Raw genomic sequence first — 20,241 nt, 5'->3', positions numbered from 1 at the left:
GTGCTAGAGATGGAAAGCACCTCTTAGAAGAAAGGACCAGGATGCTGTGCCACTTTGAAACACAGGGCTGCTGCTGACCTAGGCTAATAAGTCTCCTAAGTAGAGAAACCTGAAGTGGCAATTACTTATCTTCTGAATCCATGGTGGTGTAGTTGTGCTCACATCTCACTGTAACTTCTAACCAGTCTTTCCAGTCAGGTTACTACCACACCAGCTTGTTCCTAGATTTGCAGTAAGCACAGCCCTCACTAGGTTGGTTATCTGTACTGTGCTTATTTCTATAAAGAAAATACAAGTAGCAAATGATAAAAGTGCCTCATAAGTATACCATAGGGACTAACATGGAAAGAGAATGAAAACCAGTTTAGGACAAAATGGTAAAAATAACTTAAATGATTCCTATTTGTTTCTTTTCTGTGCATGATAAGACTGTAAAACCACCAGTGATGCTGACTCGTGCCACAATTTGCTTGAGAGCACAGGAAAGAAGTAGCCCAGATGATGAAGAAACACAGCTCTAAAAAATAATCCAGAGGATTCCTTTGCTTTAAATGTCTGGCTACAATAGAAGCAATAAAGAGTTCCTGTGAAGTCATGGCAATTTCAGTGCTTTTGAAACAATTCCATTTTAATAAAGGCTATGATAATTATATTCATTTGTGTGAATTACTAAGCTTTTTCAGGTTGATAGGTGCCTCAGTGATTAATTTCATATGAAAAATGAAATGGTGCTTGGAACAAATGTGTGCTTTGTCTCAACAGCTCTGGCTGGGAATGCCAGCTTGGTATGTGGCCGCCTGCCGTGCCAATGTGAAGAGTGGAGCCATCATGTCTGCTTTATCTGACACCGAGATTCAAAGAGAAATTGGAATCAGCAATCCTCTTCATCGCCTAAAACTCCGATTAGCAATCCAGGAGATGGTATCACTCACAAGCCCATCGGCACCTCCAACATCTAGAACAGTGAGTTCTGCTCAGATAACTTCTTTCCCACTTCGTTCTGCAGGAGATTGCAGAAAGGCTTTGGTAGTAGCAGAGTGACTCTGGTAACCCACGATTCCCACTCAGTATGAACAGTCTTATGGAGGAGCATTTGTTCATCATTCACTTGATTATTGATCACTGATATATTTACCTTATTTGTAATTTTACTTGTAGGTTTGCCCCTTGTTCCTTCAGGTGAACTATCCCAGCCAAATCAGATTGTCTTTTTTTGCTGTTTACCGTTTTTATCATTTGTGGAGTTGTGTAATGCAGGAGGGAGAAGGGGTTGTTTAGGAATATAGTTCTTCTGAATCTTGTTCCCTTTCCCCTTTTTGTACCCTTTCTAATGATTTACGATCTGATTTGGCTGCTTGAAGGTACCTCATGCTTTTAGGAGAAGCAGTGATTAGAGGTGTAGAAGGCAGAAGTGGAACACATGGGAAGGAAAGAAGTAGAGATAAAATAAGTCTGAAAGGAAAGAGGGGAATATATTAAAAAGAGCCTGAAAGGGCATTGGGGGAGAGCAAAAATGTTTGTGCTGTAGATAAAAAACATTTTTTAAAATGGAAAATGGAGAAAAACAGGCCAAATGGATGAGAAGAAAAAGAAAGAAGGTAACAAGAGGGGAGTTACATGCTGAAAGGCTGATGGTGATGGCTATGAAGAAGGCAACAGAGACTGAAACAACAAAAAAACTCCTGAACAAGTTAAAAAGTAAGGTTTGATTGGATGGGAAACGTGGCATAGAAGTGAAAGACAAAGACTACTGCTTACATAGTGCGGCCTGGGCTTCTAATGATATTAATAATGTTAATAATTGTCTTTTGTAATTTCTAATTTTCATGGAATTCATGAAGCATCTTTTGGTAGAAATTAGAATTGAGATACCTTGGAGGGATTTAGCAATTTATCCAGAACCATTGAGGTATGTAAGCAGTTGAGATATGGGACAAAAGGACCCAAATGTTCCCATTGGTTGGCCTTTCACCTTCGCACTGCTAAGAGGCTTTCAAAAATTATAATTCCCCATCTGATACTTCCTCCCCACAGAAACCTAACCATGGTAATGTCACAAATTATAATGTGAGTATATATTACAGACACAATACAGTGTTGAATTACTAAAAATACATTTCCTATCAAAATCCATTTTGGATATTTTTGATTTCAAAGCACAAGAGGATTGTCACTTAGGAAATAAGAAAACAACACATTCAAGCTAGTAGCTTGGGAATAATTTGCTCTTGACTTCTCCTTATGTAACTGGCAGCAAAATGCTGCACTGCCCTCAACTGTGCATTTCTGACTCCCAAATCTTTCTGCTTCCCCTCTTCCTCAGGAAAGGAGTTAATTTACTGCAGCCCCCAAAAAAGCACAGTACATTCCACCTTGTGTGCACAGCAGGCTTCCCACCCATTTCCTGCATCATCTCATTGTCCTTGCAAGAATCTAAATGAAAACAGGTCAAAGAGGAAAACAGCAGTCTTACAAGCGTATTCTCTTGACATTTTAGTTTTGGAAATGTGGGGGAAGCAATCATTATTTAGATTACAATATGAGCTTGTGATGTGTGCAGAATATTTAGTCTAGAAAGTCTTTGAGAAATGAAACTTACCTACAGATAAATCCATGACCTAAAGGTTGTATTTGCTACTTGCGTGTGAAATGCAGCTTTAATTCTTCTTTCCTTTGCGGCTGTGCTCATCCATCAGTGCTAGCTGAAACATTCCATCACATCTGTTCGGACTCCTCTAACAAAGAAACAAACCAAATTGTCTCAAGTTGTCTCTAACTGCCGCTCGGTAGAGGCAAGATGATGGTTGTGCTGATGGTGATGCTATACGCTGTTAACTTACAGTGGTGCTGCCTTTCTTCTTTACCACTGCTTACCTAATGTGGATCCCTCCTGCCTCCCTGCGGGCCCTGCTCGTAGCCCTCAGGCAATGTTTGGGTGACCCATGAAGAAATGGAAAATCTTGCTGCTCCAGCTAAAACGGTTAGTCCTTCCCTTTGCATGTAAGCATTACCGCAGTGCTCAAAGCAGCTTCTGCAGGCTGCTTCCCAAGCATGCCAGTAGAAAGAGCAATTCTGTTGTTTCTCAGCAAAAGAAATTTCAAACGGTGTTGTAATCACAAAGATTGTGCAAGCCTAAAAGTTGAAGTTCTACATTGTTTTTTTTCTCTGCCAACTTGAAACTTCACTCAATGAAATAATGAAATAGCTGAATATTGTTGGTAAAAATAAACTTAGTGACACTCAATTGACCAGAGGAAGAGTTCATCCTGTTTAAGTGGTCAACCAGAACAATATATTTTTGCCATAAAATTGCTGTGTGAAAAGCGCTGTTCAGTCTATTCATAAGAACACGGATTTTATTGTGAACATTACAAGATCTAACTAGAAACAAATAATTGCATTTTTAACACCCAGTTTTGGAGAGGAAATGACTGTATTTTGATCATGAATCATAGAAAGTATTTGAGATAATGCTGTAGAGTTTCACTAAACTGTAAAGATTTTGTATCTTGAACACAGGTAGATTTGCCCTGCTAAAATTTTATGGCTATAATCTTCGTAATCCTTCTGGTAGCTCATCCCAAGGCATTGGAAGTAACTTGAGTTTAGAAATTTTAACAGTACATTTTACAGATATGTTTTCAATCATAGTAAGATTGCCATTTGCATGAAAGCCACATCTGCTTTTTAACTCATTTTTATTGTCTTTTTACCTGCTTTACTAATTGCTTCCTGTTGATAACACAGAAAGAGTCTGAAGAAGGCAGCTGGGCCCAGGTATGACCTTTTTGCATGATTTTTTTTGAATGTAGGGTTAACAGTAATGTAATTAACGCATTATCAATAGTCAAAGAGAGTGCTATTGTGACAGTATCTCAAAGACTGAATTGTAATTTGCACATGCTATAATTCTTCATTACAAAAAAAAAATTCTTCTTCAGACAGGTTTGCTGGGGAATGCACAAACAGATGCGTATGTAAATATTTTTCTTAAAAGGAAATGCTGTGAGGTATACAAAACAATGATTCAAAGGGCATCAACACAGTCCTTTATTTTACGTGCCCATTACTAATATGATTTGTTAATATCCCAAGGATGATAAAGAATTAAAGCATTCAAATAAGTAGCAGCAAGTTATGAATGCTGGTAGTTTGATAGCCCAAAATATCCTATGGAATTTGGACATTTGGGATACCTCAAATGCTAGCAGAAAGCATTTACCGATCATTTCAATGGAGTAGGCTGTGTCCTTGCATTCAGCTTGGAGGATTTTTGTTCTCTGAATATAGAATCATAGAATCATAGAATCACTGAATGGTTTTGGTGGGAAGGGATCTTTAAGATCACCAAGTTCCACCCCTCCACAGTAGGCAGGGACACCTCCTTCTGGACCAGGTTGCTCACAGCCCCATCCAGCCTGGCCTTGAATGCTTCCAGGAAGGAGCATCCACAGCCTCACTGGGCAACCTGTTCCAGTGTCTCACCACTCTCACGGTAAAGAATTTCTTCCTGCCATCTACTCTAAATCTACTCTCTTCCAGTTTAAAGCCATTTCCCCTTGTCCTGTAGCTCCGTGCCCTTATAAAAAGTTTGAAAAATTTATCTGTTTTGCATCTTAATTATGCAAACCATATAAAAAATAGTACCACATGCATGTATTTGTTTCAGATACTTTTTCTTCACCCTCTTGAAATCTTAGCTGCACAACGTAGTAGCTTCATGTCTCATCTCTATGAGAAATCTGGCTCGCTCACATTTTAAAAGTTGAGTTTACGAGGCACTTATGTTTAAGATGGTGACAGCTGAAAATATCGTATTTTGTCACCTGCTGAAGACCACTCATGTAAGCATGGCTGACAAATGAAATTAACATTTAGTCTCAGGAGTAATCATGAATTGCAGAAATGAGAAAAGCCATTAGCTCCTACTGGGGAAATCATAGCCTCCTCCCCCCCACACACAGAGCGACTCAATTGCAGTTGGTTCCTTGCAGCCATGTTTGTGTTACCAAGCATTATGCAGGATCTGCCTGGCATATGTATTCCAGAAGTTGAATGGACAGCCTGTAAGACCATGAAGCAAACGCATTTTGACTGTGTGATGTACTGGCATGCATTTAAAAGACAAAATGGAAACTATTACTTTGTGTTCTAACAGTTGTTTACATTTTGCACAGATAGCAAACAAGATTAAAAATGCTAAGTATTGCTATTGGTAACAGAGTAGCTGACAACTCCGAATTATGAAATGTCAAAATAATGAAAACAGTGCATGTTTTTCCTTTAGACTGATTTTCTAAGCTAAGAAGTCTTGCTAGAACCAAACATAGTATGTCAATATAGTCTATAGTCTATGTGGTGCAACCCAGAACAAACTTATGGAAATAACCCTAGCCCTCCCCCCCCCCCCCCCTTTTCTTTTTTACTGATTTTTCTTTAGACCCTGGCCTATGGTGACATGAACCATGAGTGGATAGGTAATGAATGGCTGCCCAGCCTGGGCTTACCTCAGTACCGCAGTTACTTCATGGAGTGCCTGGTCGATGCGAGGATGTTGGATCATCTGACGAAGAAAGATCTGCGTGTGCACTTGAAAATGGTGGACAGCTTCCATCGGTATGTCTGCACATGCAAGGCCTCTCGTGTCAGATGCAGCACTCAGTGCTTGCTATTTGTAGTTCTGGCCTGGAAAACCTCATGGAGGAGTTTGTGCCGAGTGTCAAAAAACGTGAGCAGAGAGACTGACTCCTTCAGTAAGAGCAACTGCATCACAATGCTGTCTCATAACTGAGATACTGGTACAGATAATTTCATAATAAGCAGGGAACCATTAATGTATAAACAAAGCCATTAATAACAGAAAAACAAATAGTTAATCTATTAAGTGGCCTTAAATTATCAGAAGATGTTGGACTAAGATTGGGAGTCCTGAGTCTTTGTAATAATGAAAAGCTATTGTGTGCAACACATAAAATCTGCTCACAGAGCAAGCACATTGGCAGTTACTTGGGTTATCTAGGGACACAGTCAGGAAGCTAAATTGGAAATATGGAAATAAAGGCTTTTGACTTCAGGAGAAATGATGTCTATGTGGCAAGAAGTGGATTTAGTTAAATTTGCTATCTGACACTTCTTTTTGAGGACTGATTTGACAAAACACTTAATTGGTCTCCCAAGGCCTGGCCTTTTCTTAATGTTTCAGGTTACTTATGCTACATGTATTCAAACATGTTCATTTTGGTTTGTCCATTTCAATTTTTAAAGTCTGTGGAGTTTTTTTAATGATTTTGCTCTCCTTTTTTTCTCAAGACCTGTTACATGGGCCCCATGAAACAGCTCACGTGACATGCAGGAAATACATCCTAAATATGTTCCCATCTTCACATTTTTCTTTATTAACTCTGTAAATGTTTCTCTTTAAATAACAGAACAAGCTTGCAATATGGAATCATGTGTTTAAAGAGATTGAATTATGATAGAAAAGAACTGGAAAAGCGAAGAGAAATGAGTCAGCATGAAATAAAAGGTGATAGTTCCTGGGAATGAATACTGGGAATGTTTCTTTTGAAGCTTCACACTATTAACCCCCTTGTCATGCCACTTAGCAAAGCATTTAAGCATGTGCTTTAAATAAACCTTGCACAAATCCAGCTGTTGGCAAAACACAGAACCTCTCCCTAAATTAGGCACAGTAATACTTCGCTAAATGGGGGCTGCAGTTCTGAACAGTGGTTTGATGTCCACCTTTTGCTAAATGAGATGCTGGGCACGGATCCTATCCATCTTTAAGTCTCAGAAGCAGAAGGCCAAACAGCCTCAGGTCAGTGAGAGGTGTCGGGTAGCTCTGGGACACCTAACCCTGAGCACTTGGACAAATCTTTGCATTTGATGTCCCAGTTCACAGCACGAACTGCAAAGAGATGGCTGGGGGGGAGGCCACCAAGGCAGTTGTTTGAAAAATATGCATATATACAGGAGCAGTTCCTAACAGAACCAACCTCATTAGGGGATTTAGCAGCTGATTTAGAAGTATTTTTCTGCACAAAGCTCCCTGGAGCAGTTGCAGCCTCGCTGCACAGCTCTCTTTTTTGTGGGTAGCAATTAGGGTTGTTTCTCCCCCCTGCCTCCATGCTGAAAGTGAATCCTTTGATTCCTCAAGCATTGCCAGCTCTGAGAGTGACAGCAGTTTGTGCCTTTCAAATGCAGTGCTTGTTGGAAGAACTGAAAGAAAAAGGTGTGTGGGGGAATTCAGAAGGGTAAAAATCTTTGGACAGGGCAGGTGATGGCATGCACTAAGCCAAAGACTTGGAACTGGAGGCATCAGGTCTGCCTGAGTGGCTGTGGCTGGACTCTTGTATGGGGTTTTGGCTTTTGGTCTGGGATCTCAGAGTTGCTCCAGCAGACCTGAAAGCAGGGTGACCACCAACACATCACCCTTCAGACTGCACCCTGCTGACACAACCAGGCAGGGGTTGGGCTCAGCGATGCCAGGCTGCGGTTGGACCCATCCTGACACCGAAGTTCGGGATGTGATAGAAAACACTGCTCCTGGGAAAAGCTCTGCTATTCTGTGGCTTCAGGAAAACCCTTCACCACAACGCAAAGTGCAGCACAGTATTTCCCACTCACAGGTACAAAGAGCAGTGGGATCAACTTTCTTTTAATGTAATGGACAGGGCAGGGTACTTTTTTTTACAAGAGCAAAATCCTCTTAAATGGTTTCCCAGCTCGTTCTGTTGCCTTAGGCTTCTAATTTCCATGGACTTGGACAGCAAAACCAGCTTTCAGAACTAATAATTCCAGTCTCCAACACTGTGAACTTTCCACCAGATTCTGCAGGTGCAGGCACAGCCTGCAAATGTCTGATACAAAATGCTCAAGTGAAGCCTCAAAGAATGGGTATTTGTGCTGCATGACAAAGCTGTAAAATCTTAAGAACTGGAAAGGGTTTGGAGGGCGTCCATTACACCTGCCACGCTTTCTCAGGCCTGCTTGCTTTAATTTCATCTGTCTCAAAGTGAGGCGATCAATCAGTGAGCCAGAGGCTCCTTTAGAGCTGATAAATGGACGATGGGTCTCTAGAAGAGGTGAAAGGAACAGTGTTCTGGAGATGCCCTCTGGAGGCACGTGGGAAACAATTTTCTTTAGAAAGCATTCAGAACAACCATTTAACAACCATGTAAGGGGAAGGCAGCTAAAACTGCAAAGCTGTTCCCACACACCTTGGGTTTTCACTGGGAGTCACTGAAGCCATTAGAGCTGTGCTAATAGTCTACTGATGTTCCCCATGCAGAAATTAAACCACTTTGAATGCATGCAGCTGTACAGTTTGGAAGGTACCAGTTACCAGGCCCTGACCCACTGCCATGTTCTTACAGATGTGCTGGTGTGGAGCAACGACCGTGTCATCCGCTGGATCCAAGCGATCGGCCTACGGGAATACGCAAACAATATTCTAGAAAGTGGTGTACATGGTTCCCTTATAGCACTGGATGAGAACTTTGATTACAGCAGTTTAGCTTTATTATTACAGATTCCAACGCAAAACACCCAGGCAAGTCTGCTCACACTACTTCTGGTTAATCTGTACCCATGATTGCCACTGATTCCTCTTCAACCATTTTAATTGTTGACTTTGGTATCTCTAGGCACGGCAGATCCTTGAGAGAGAATACAACAACCTTTTAGCACTAGGAACTGAAAGACGACTTGAGGAAGTAATTAATTTTATTTTCAGTATTTATAAACTATCACAGTAAAACATAAAAGTTGAATGCAATGCATGAAGATATGTTAATCCACCCATGGTTCAAAAGAGGTGTTGCAGGTGTTTAAAAAAAAATAAATTAGGAAACCAAGGTTTTTAAAGTGGCCTCCGTATGGCTACATATCCATCCATCCATCCTTAGCACATGGGACACTGATGTGTGCTCTGCACTCTTAAGATGAATGCTTTCCATGGAGGAAAAACATAGAAAGGTGCATGGGAAGATGAGGGTGGATGGGGCAATGGGGAAAGGCCTGAAAGGTCTGTGCGACCTGTTCTTTGGGCCACTTCAAACTTTTATTTGAAGACAAAACAGAGGACAGGAAAAAGTGCATTTCTGGCAGTTATTTTTTTTAAGACAATCAATGTGTCCCACAGTGAGAGTGAGGGAGGTTACCTAGGAATCTCAAATACACCTATGGAAAACATTCATCTCAAGGTCAGACTCTGGTGCAGAAATGTTCAAGGAGCAATAAACATTTTAAGGGCTTGACAAAAACGTGTGATACCTACCAATTCTGTGCATGTTTAATTCCATGCTAGAGCTTTACTTAAGCCTCCAACTGCAGTAACAAACCACTGCAACAAATATCATAACAAACCACTATATTTATAAGAGACCTAACTTCTAAGAAACTATCCTCCAGCATGTCAAGTCACCAACTTAAGCTTTTCACCCTAGTGTTTAGTATTAATTTCTTAAAGCATTTACTTTTGTAAGAGCATCTCAAATGCACTGGACACAGTGCAGCAAAGTAGGGCACTTGCTGCAAACCAGACCTGTCGGTGGGTGAGGCAACAGCCAGGTGATCAATGGCAGATTTCCCTTGGCTTTATCCGACACAACTCTGTGTCTTGACAGAGCGACGACAAGAACTTCAGGCGCGGCCCCTCCTGGCGACGACAGTTTCCCCCCCGTGAGGTCCATGGCATCAGCATGATGCCCGGCTCCTCCGAAACGCTGCCGGCCGGCTTCAGGTTGACCACGACCTCAGGGCAGTCCCGGAAAATGGCAACTGACGGTATGAAGTCATTTCTGCACTTACAGAAAGCAGGAGGCTTCCCCTAGCATGGTAACCTGACTTCAGTGCACAACTGTCCTGTCACAAACAGCCAGGTTCACCTACTAGCACAGGATGGATGAATGGAGTCTGGGACAGTGGAAGGAGAGAATGGCAGAGCACTGACTTGGCATGTTAGTGCTGTTTCTCATGTTTGTGTAAGACTGCTCATTGAAAGTAAATATAGAACTGGCCATCCTGAGCACAAAAGAAACATTCAGAAAGAGAGGTATTTATTCGCTGATGTTCAATCTGAGAGTACATACAAGATCTAAACAACTTTTTCAGCTGACAAACCTCTCCATTTGGCACAGTTTATTTCAGAGGATGAGCTTAGGATAGTGATAAGAACAAGGAGGAATGGTTTTAAACTGAGGAGGTTTAGGTTAGATATTGGGAGGAAGTTTTTCACACAGAGGGTGGTGACGCACTGGAACAGGTTGCCCAGGGAGGCTGTGGATCCCCATCCCTGGAGGCATTCAAGGCCAGGCTGGATGTGGCTCTGGGCAGCCTGGTCTGGTGATTGGCGACTCTGCACATAGCAGGGGGTTGAAACTGGATGATCATTGTGGTCCTTTTCTACCCAAGCCATTCTATGATTGTATGATTCTATGATTTAGATGCTCTTTTAGGGAGCTGTTATCTTTACTTTCCTATCTGACAATCAAAGAAGTCAAGTTTATAAATTGTTGTAAGAAGGCAGGGAGAAAAGGAAATTCCATTGCGGCTCTTCCATCAGATATGTGAACAATAAAAGCCATGCGAGTGCACCTGTCTGAAGTTTTGAGAAGTAATGTCCCATTTCTAACAAAGCTCTTTATTTCCTCATGAGAGAATTTAGGTCTACAAACAGGTTTGTCTTACAGTAATTTAATACACTGTGGTGATTACATTTTGTAATTCTTTAATGAATTTGGTATGAAAATTCAAACATCTAAATTCCATTAAAGTTTCTCACCCTCTAAGAATATTTCTTTATAACTGCAGTTACAGATGGAATAATTTACTGATTGCATCACTGTATTCATTGACTTCACTGCTCATGTGCACGCTTTGCTTTTAAATCCTGCACTTCTTGGTAATGTTGAAGCTGTACAACGAAAATCCATTCCAAGGCAAACTCCATGCACAAAGAAAGGTGCAAACTCCCAAGGCACTTCCACTTTCTGTAGTAGACAAGGTCCTTATAAGCATTCATAGACTTTGTCTTTCAGCCTCGCTATGAAGCAGAAGACACTATTTGCATTTTATAGATGGGGCACTGTGGCATAGGGGAAATTCAGGTGATTCACCTGATTTAACTCTGGTCTTCCAGACTGTTTATTACTGAGCTGGATACAGAATCTAGCACATCTAAAATGAGGTAGCTTTGAGACCTATATCTTCATCTAGGATTTGGTTTCCTATCACCCACTGCTGAGAACACTCTGGTACTTAAACACCATGGCAAGTACATTATAAGGACTTCTAACAAAATAAATGCAAAAATAAGTTTAAGCTGTACTTACTTACTTAAGGAATACAGATTCGACAGTAGACATGAAGAGACTTTGAATGAGTTCTGCACTAGATTGCACCCAAATTATGTCATAGAAAGTCACAGAGCAATTTAATAGCCATCCTTCAAGTGGGAAACAGAATTATTTATTTTATTCATAATTCTAAAGAGGTTCTGGTTTGTTTCTTTTTTTTTTTTTTCTTGCAATTTGCAGTTGCTTCATCACGACTGCAGAGGTTAGACAGCTCAACAGTTCGCACATACTCATGCTGACAAGGCCTAGCAAAGACGCCAGCACTGAATTGCTGTGAGTATTCAAAAGGGGCCACTGTGGAACCTCTTTTTGTACACTGCACCCATTGCTCTTTGGCACTATTCAAGCAAGAGGCAGCATGAAGCAGAGGACCTAACTCAGAGCCACTGGGTGGCCATTTGATTAAACCAACAGTCTCAAGCTCAGTCCTGGAGACACTGCTCCCCTCCTTTCCCTACCTCCAATGGCAGGTTCTCTCTGCTGGTACCACCTTAGCAGATAAAACAGTTTCCAGATGACTTCTCTTCAGGTGATGGCTTGCCAAGCATAACAAGTGTGTTCTCTAAGCCAGAACAGGGGAGCAGAAGGCACAGGGACTTCAGTTCCTTCATGCAAATTTGAAATAGTTTTACCAGGATCTGGAGAAAGAAAGGAAAACAACCTAGTAAAGCTGATGAGATTTGTTTCTTTTCTTTTAATGAGAGATATGGCTCCATTAAGAACACCAGGCTGCTGAATAAAACTAGGACAAAACTTCCCATATGCAGAAAATCATCCAAAATTATCCACTGTAGAGATTCTCAGTTCCAAAATCATGACCAGCATAAGAAAAGGACACCGAGCTGGATGCAACTTTACATCAAATCTCGTACCACAGTTCATGTTGCAATTCTCACCACCTCTCTTTTAAATATGTCTATGAATGACAGTTATCCTACCTGAGTTCTGCAGAAAAATTTTGCTGCTGCTTCACAAGTTTTGCAAAAAAAAACCAAAAACAACCAACAAAACACTTAACAAGATGAGCGCTTTCATCAATATGGCATCATTTCATGCTAATATTTTCTCAGTAACATATCATTTTTTTTTCCATTCAGTTACTCAGGGGAGTTGGAAAGTGTATTTGGACAGCTCCAAAACCCCACCAAGGCACTGAAAATGTTTTGATAGCTGTTACCCATCATAGGCAAGACAAGACATGCCAGGATCCGCAAGGAAAGAATTGCTGTTCCTAATATTCCCAACAAAGTCTTTTTTTAAGATCTTCAACCAGGAGAGGCTTGGGGCCACCACAACTTTATTAACTGGGCATATTCAAAGACTAAGGAACAGCAAATGCTACCCATGGGAAATGCAGATTGCTCAGGATTCTGCTGATGACATCAGCCTTACTCCATAGATTCCAGGAGACTGTAGGTGTACAAAATTGTCATTTAGCAGAAAAAGAAACAAACTGTTACTGAAAAATACGACCAGATTAATTATTTATCTAAAACTGGCAAGCTTAGCAGCTGGTCATACAAAGCTGACTGTGGAGTACATACACTATATAAATCTTTTCAAGTATATGTGTATGCAGATTAGAACTTGGTGTTATGTCAGTAAAATCGATGACAGTGATCCCAAATGGGTTCAGTGGAAGCAGAAACTGATAGCAGAGATGTGTATCTTTTAGCCTATATACATCTGAACTACAGTAAGTCACTGCCTATGATTCAGATCGTTGAAGTTCAGATGCTAAGCAATCCAGCAGGCCAGTAACAGGCGAGGCACGTGAGGCAATATTTTCCAACAGGTCTGACAGCTGCAACAAGGGCAGAAATTGAAGAGTGGTATGTTAATAAAAATTAATGTATGATTTCCCAGGGTGTTTATTCCCAGTTGATCCTTCAGTAATTGTCTAAAAACTAATACTCCACAAACAGAAGTAGCAAAACTCTGTTGGCACTGTAATATATGGGAGTTATGTATTTTGGGGAAAAAAAAAAACAACAACCCACATGTTTACAAAGTTATACAAGCTACACAAATGAACTTCCATTTCTATACAAGCAGTTTAAACTATTTCAGCTGATTCAGGTATCAGTGATACAAATCACACTGCTGGTGTTTCTTGTCCACTGTGCTGAGAATAGCATACTAATCTTAAACAGGCAAGAGCTTTACCAGTATATTGGTAATAAATTCTAAGCTGTAGAGGCTCTTATGTAAGGATGACTGAACGAACGGATGCTGTTTCTTTTCACTTACTGCAGAGTGCTTTTAGAGAAGCAACAAGATGGTATAAGCTAGAACTCAGGCTACGCATCGTTCATCGGTGCAATTCTAAACTGCCACCAGCATTCAGTACCAAGTAAAATTTATTCTGGATTTCAGTTAATTTTATAAAAATGTTGCAGGAGAAAGATTTCCTTCATTATTATACCAGGCATGAAAACTTAGGTTTCAACAAACAGACTGAGTTTGTTTGAAAGTGATTGAAAGATTGCAGAAGAATTTTCAGGGTTCTGGCATCACGTTTCCTGAGTTACAGCTTCTTCACAGAAAGAACTGATGGATGCTCATACAAAAATGCTTCATTATAATATTCTTGAAATTTTTCAGATCCAAGTCAGACTGAGACCCAGGCTTGCAATACCTTGCCTAAAATATATCAGTAACCATGTTACTACAATGACTGAACTATTTGCACATGGGACTGTTTCTAAGTAGGCAGCAGAGGAATTGGGTACCTGCACAAGCAGTTGCACAATAGCAATACAAGTGTATTATTAAAATAGTAAAGAGCTCTATGCATATTAAAAGCAGCCTGAACAGAGAGCTGTGAATAGGTTGCACATGACAAATGAGATGTTCTGACAGCAGACTGCAGAATTCTTGCATTCTGCTACCCACAGAACATGTCAAAGCCTCGGATTTCAAAACAGTTTATGCCAACAATCCCAAGCAGATACAATCATCCAGTGTCTCTTCACAATGGGTTAAATCATCGTGCCTTCAAATTGTACTTCAGGTATTTTTTAAACATTTGTTGCAACCACCATGATGAGTTGCCATAAAACATGAACTGAGATTTTCAGAACAGCAGTTAACATATTCTACATACCTGAAGTACTCAAAGCCCAGTTTGAGTACACTCTTAAGATCACGAATTTAAGTACATTTAGGACTACAGGTGCCAAGCCATTTCATCTTGCACAAAGTTCAACAGTGCATACGGGATGGTGCAGCTCCTGCTGCCATGGCTGTTAACCAGCAAAGCACCTGGAAACCAGGTCTGCGAGCAGTGGATTCGGCAGTCACCTTGTGCAGCTTTCCCTGCACTTCTGCCTTATAAACTACTCGTCACCACCAAAACCAAAGGCTCAATCAGGACAGTTTCACTGCCACAGGCTGGTGCAAAGAGCATACCACAGTTCCACATTTATTCTGATCAAATGTCAGGGGATTTGTAAAATCGACTATGTACTTCATCAGTGAAGGATTCCAAAGAGGATTTCTAAAGACAGATGGAAAAGAAGAGTTCCAAAAAAGATGTGAATGATAATCCAGAAATAGCTGGTCCACAGCAAAGAAATCATGAGGGTCAAAAAGGTAAATGCTGTCAAGTTGCAGTGAGCAAGGAGAAGCATGGAGTACATAAAAAAGAGACGTGGTTTAAATCCTTGAGAAGTCACTTTCAACCTTAATGATTCTATAAAGAGAAATCTGCATGCTTAAGTGGCTATGTTCAGCTTTGGGCCAAACACCCAAAGGCCTACAGAAGCAGGAAACCCCAACCACCAACACTAAACAAAACATTAAAACAAAACAAAACAACAACAAAAACAGCTATGAAGTGAACTGAACATGCACAGGAGTTTGTTTTGATCAAGTGTGTACTATTAAAAGATTAAAATGCTTAATTAATAGATTTATGCTATAGATCTGAAATTAAAGAATACATGTTTCCCTCAGAAGTTTCAGTAAAATGTGCAACAGCTTACCTAGCATCACTGTGTCCTAAACCAAATCACCATGACAGAACCTCACTAATTAATATTTGTTTATTTTTTCCTTTAGATGTCATCTCTTTCTTCTACTTTACCTGAAGTGCACTACCACTACTTAGGAAAAAAGAACATTAAAACTCTCTGCAAGAACAGGGTAATAGGGAAGAGAACACGAAGTTTCACAGATCTGACGTTCTTTTCACATTTTGGTTAATTTAAAACAAGAATGCTAATAATGAAAAATCTAAATTACTTAAAAACAAGCAAACAAACAAAAAACTAAGAGAATAGCAGAACAACCTCCCCCTTTCCTCTCAGCATTTCTGTCATCAGAAATTTGGCAGTAGTACACATCCAAAGCTTTTATCAAATGAAGCCACTCATTTTTACATTGTTCCATCTGTTTTACTGTAAAATACTAGACATTACGTATTTACTGTGTATGTATTTCTTTTAAAATGTGTAAGTCTTATGTAAATGGTTATAAATATGATTTTTTAAAAATAAAATCTATGGTACATGGGGTCTCAGTGCAAACATTTGAAAATACAGTGTCAATAATACTGTTTGTATCTTTCCATTCCACCATTTTTACAGTTTTTGGATTGTAAAAGTCAAACAGATATGTTTAGCAGAGTTAGAAGCTTCAACATGTTCCTACTGAAAAAATCTGTCAATATTTAAAGCTGAACACCTGCCTCTGATGATGTATAATAGTACGACATAACCTGGAACTGGAGCCAAAATGGGCCTCTAAACACAAAATGGAAATGTCAGATACTTATAGAGAAGCACCACGATGGCTCAACTCCTAAAGACACACACATAAACCCAGAAGAACTGTTTACAGAAAAAAAAAAAAAAAAAGAAAAAAGAAAAAAAAAAAGCAATTTAATAAACACGATTTATATGAAAACCAAAAACTTTCTTCTATGTTACCTGCGGACCAAGAAGAATCTTGCTTTACCAAGAGCCACCTTTTCGTTCCAGGATCTTCAGACACCAGCCAGCATTGGAAAATTAAATCTAGTGACTGTATAGAATGAGATTCTCAAGTTTCCAAACATATTCCATGAAGAAAATGAAAGAGAAGCTAAACCCCACAATTTCTTCATCACAACAGGGCATTAGACAGGCTGCTGTCTAACGCTACGCTTTTAGCCAAGATGGCCTTGCTGAGACTTCACAGAAGTCTGTTTTATCAGAGGAAATAACTGAAAGACAGAGTGATTAATATATAGTGTATAAAAGTTTAGAAGAGCAACTATTACCTGCTGTGGCTTTATTTGGTGGTGTTATTGTTGTTTATTCTTTGTTTAAATGGGAAGTTTCAAAGTAAGACCTACTTAATAGTCATTTACCTATTTGCTATTTTTCTGCTGCTTGATCTTAGCTCAAGACCTGTCTTTTAGTTATTTCTTTTTGCAGTTTGATCTGCAATGTTTGCACGTACATAAACATTTGTTTTGTCTATTTTCATTTGGCAAACTTCAGTCAATCAGATGGTGAAAGATTTTTCTCCCCCAATGTCAATAAAAAAGAATTCAGTGCTATTTGTGTTTATAAGTCTATTAAGCTTGGTACATAGTCGCATTAAAATAGTTCGGATGCCACATACCTCTCGTAGCTAACAAAGCCTAAGCACGCTTTGCAACCAACAGGTATGAGTTATAGTAAATTTACTGGTCATAATCTGCCACGAGAGGGCGCACGGAACTTAATGATGTGGCTGATAGGATGGCTTTGGATAGAACACAGCTGTACAGGGACACAGCTCCTCTACATACAGTTCCCTGGACTTAAACAATGTTGCTGATGTCCCTTTCTTTTCTCCATCAGCCCTCCTTCGAGCTACTTTGGTCCAAATGTCACAAAGTAAAGCAATGCAGAAACCATTGGAAGTGGTTGTAGTATCAGCTGAATACAATTCGCTATTTAAAGCCCAGTTCCAATTTTCCAGTATTTCTTTTCCAGCCTACGCTGTGAAAACCCGCACACCAATTCAGGGTGGGGGCACAGAGGAAAATGGGATACGTTAGGGAAGAGAATAAGCAAGTTCTTGTAACTGAAGCTCTAGGCATACTGCCCTAGATGTAACCCCAACTTACATCCACAGTGAGGAAAAAAAACCAGACCAGAATATTTAAAAACACACAAAAAAAAAACAACCAAACAAACAAAAATTACTATTATGAAGTCCAGTTGTGATCTAAGGCTAGCATATAAAAACTCCTGGTACACTCCTGTCTCCCCTGTGTGAGCCAAGGCTTACTCCCAACAGTTAGGAGTTATGGCTATGCTAAATGTCATCTACACGGCTCCAAACCACAACTAACGAATAAAGATTGCACCAATCCCTGGCCATTCAGATCTACCAAAGCATTTCTTTTTTATAAAAACAAAATTAAGAAGAAACAGTAATCTCCTATCACTTGTTAAATGCAATTGCTCTTCCTTGATTGTACAACCCTGTTGCTGGGCAGGAACAGACCCACATAGAGGAATACCCACCCCTTTCCTTTTCCCCAGCTAGGCACAAGCCCAAACCTGTAAGCAAAACATTCTGCAATCACAGTTGCTCAGAAAAAAAGGCTCCTCTGGGAAACAAAAGCAATGTTTTTCCATAATGCATTGCTTCTGCTCTATATCTAGGTTTTCTAAATGCTGACAAAGAAATCATTTGGTATTTCTGGAAACCTCTGCATAAGCAGGGCAGTAGTGAGTGCACCTGACCCCTCTGCCTCTCTCCTTCTCAGTCTTGATCTTGAATGATTTCCAGAAAAAAGAGGTATTAAAATATGCTCACAGCTTCTGAATTTGGCAACTGCTTACTGTTTAGTCCTCTGAAAAGCAATGCTGAATAACTTTCCTAATTTTATACTTTTCATTTGTTTTTAAATGCATTTAATACATTTTTAGAAGGATTTTTACATTTCTTGTTGAGTTAAAAACTGCAGATTGAGAAGTAATGCATTTAGAGCATGTATCTTCCATATCCTGGTGTGCTGAGTATGCTGAATGCATTTTGAAACAAGCTACATCATAACAAAAGGGCTGCCTAGTACCTGTATTTGCTAAATTTCTTAGCTATATATACATCCAATTGTGCCTGAAAACATGTCCTGGTTGTCCTTCCCCTAAGCAGCAATAAAAGCCACCAAACAAAATTATAAAAAAAAAATCCAAAGCATAAATGCCTGCATTTATTTGAAGTACATGTTTTCCATTCAACACTACCATGGATAAATCAAGATTTAACAGGCTTGAAAGTCAGAAATAATCTATTATTCTACAAAACAAAACAAAAGACACTTCAAAAAGTTACTGAACAAAGCATGTAGAAGAATCTAATTTATAACAGAAAGTCTTAGGGAAAAAAAAAAAAATCAGTGGAAACCAGAAAAGTAATTTAAAAAAAATTAAAGCTCATAAAAATTTAAAAGGCATAAGGCTTATAATTTTTAAGTGAAGACAAGTTATGCCTGCAATGACTTTCACATTAGGATTCCTACTTTGTGCTGTCTTCAGTTTGAATCTCACCTGCAAGATGTTTTAGTCAAACTCAAGTTACTGGTACCATTATGCAATAACGGACAGTGCAGAATCCACATCACTGGAGGCTGTCACGATGCAATTCAGCAGGGTGCTAGATTATCTCTTCTAGGTACCCTTTTTTCCTATGAAAGGCTAGATGTGATGGTCTTTTGAAGTCCCTTTCAACCCGAGCTTTTCTGTGATTCCACAATTCTATCACAGTAATACAGTGACTCCCTTGAAGGCTAGAGAGATGTATGAATTCTATTTAAAATTCTTAGCAATCTTATATTGCCTTCAATGACAACACACAGAGACTTCAGTATTCTTCACTGGCTGTGACAATATGGTAGAAGAACACAGTATAGTAGAAAAGTTAAAAAAAAAAAAAAAAAAGTAATCCCAATCATTATCATTATTCGTTTTTAGAATATGTATTTCCTAATACAAAGTCTTTGCATGTTTCAGTAACAGACGCTTTCACTGGCCCATTATTCCATTTACTTTTTCTTCAGCACTTCTTCTATGTCTTTAAACACACTAGCATCTTCAATGGTTGGCGTTATCTGGAAAGGAAGAACATGCAAAAGCATTTAATGATAGATTGATGTCCTTCAACAGTGAATCAATTTTATTTCTGAATTTCAGAATCTTCTAAATCTAATATTCAAAAACAGTAAAGGGAAAATTATCTGGAAAGCTCTGAAACATGAAAATCTTGTAAGTAAAACAGAGTAGAATACAATATAGTATCTGAAGTCATGGACCGGCTCTAGTATGGTCTAGAGAATTAAAACCATGATGATGTGTCTTTAGATGTGTACATGTGCCTAATTCACTCAGGCATACAGCCCCCACTTACCTTATATTGCTTTCCACTGACCAGTGCAGAAAGAGCTGAACGTGGTATCTTGCCAGAACGTGTTTTTGGTAGCTGTTTCACAAACACCCCCTTCTGGAAAGCTGCCACAGGACCAATGTTACTTCGAACTTGCTCAACAATATCTTCCAAAATCTTCTTCTCTTCTGCCTTTACATCTAGTGAAGAAGTTCGTGTCCTTTAATAATTCTAGGACTCTTGCAGGTTTTAGTAACACCAGTAGAAATAATTTCTCACCGTCTCTCAGCACACACAGCGCAAAGGGAACGTGCCCTTTTAAAGCATCCTCCTGGCCTACAACAGCACAGTCTGCTACAGCAGGATGGCGGAGAACACACTGAGGGACAGAAAACAAAACTAAACTAGATTAATAATAATTTCAACATTTCAGTTATGAAATTCCATAAGGAGGGACACAAAAATAGACTTACTGATTAAATTGGCATTGGCAATTATTTAGTCAGTGCACTTCAGG

The 20,241-nt window shown here is 39.6% G+C and overlaps 2 protein-coding genes across 10 annotated transcripts in view; one reads left to right on the top strand and one right to left on the bottom strand.

The window, feature by feature from the left end:
- PPFIA2 (PTPRF interacting protein alpha 2) overlaps nucleotides 1–16,905 on the top strand; it is a 288,180-nt gene extending 271,275 nt beyond the window's left edge. For 7 of the 8 annotated variants that reach the window (XM_048934182.1, XM_048934181.1, XM_048934186.1 and 4 more), the window contains 10 exons: nucleotides 763–963; nucleotides 2,918–2,980; nucleotides 3,748–3,777; nucleotides 5,441–5,616; nucleotides 6,429–6,526; nucleotides 8,379–8,554; nucleotides 8,649–8,717; nucleotides 9,630–9,789; nucleotides 11,541–11,633; nucleotides 15,423–16,905. In XM_048934182.1, coding sequence (XP_048790139.1) covers nucleotides 763–963; nucleotides 2,918–2,980; nucleotides 3,748–3,777; nucleotides 5,441–5,616; nucleotides 6,429–6,526; nucleotides 8,379–8,554; nucleotides 8,649–8,717; nucleotides 9,630–9,789; nucleotides 11,541–11,599 — 1,032 coding nt within the window. In that variant the 3' untranslated portion in view covers nucleotides 11,600–11,633; nucleotides 15,423–16,905. The remainder of the gene's footprint in view (nucleotides 1–762; nucleotides 964–2,917; nucleotides 2,981–3,747; nucleotides 3,778–5,440; nucleotides 5,617–6,428; nucleotides 6,527–8,378; nucleotides 8,555–8,648; nucleotides 8,718–9,629; nucleotides 9,790–11,540; nucleotides 11,634–15,422) is intronic. The other variant, XM_048934184.1, reaches the window with a different exon arrangement.
- Nucleotides 11,655–20,241, bottom strand: part of ACSS3 (acyl-CoA synthetase short chain family member 3) — an 84,144-nt gene continuing 75,557 nt past the window's right edge. The window contains exons 14-16 of one of the 2 annotated variants that reach the window (XM_048934190.1): nucleotides 20,004–20,103; nucleotides 19,749–19,924; nucleotides 18,543–19,452 (exon numbers count right to left, since the gene is read on the bottom strand). In XM_048934190.1, the coding sequence (XP_048790147.1) occupies nucleotides 19,387–19,452; nucleotides 19,749–19,924; nucleotides 20,004–20,103 (342 nt within the window). In that variant the 3' untranslated portion in view covers nucleotides 18,543–19,386. Of the gene's footprint in view, nucleotides 11,999–18,542; nucleotides 19,453–19,748; nucleotides 19,925–20,003; nucleotides 20,104–20,241 lie in introns of those variants that run through there. The other variant, XM_048934191.1, reaches the window with a different exon arrangement.

The sequence above is a fragment of the Lagopus muta genome, chromosome 1 (genome assembly GCF_023343835.1).
Source record: "Lagopus muta isolate bLagMut1 chromosome 1, bLagMut1 primary, whole genome shotgun sequence".
Taxonomy (NCBI): Eukaryota; Metazoa; Chordata; class Aves; order Galliformes; family Phasianidae; genus Lagopus; species Lagopus muta.
The sequence above is the reverse complement of the archived record's forward strand: the minus strand, read 5'-3'. Positions and strand labels throughout refer to the sequence as shown.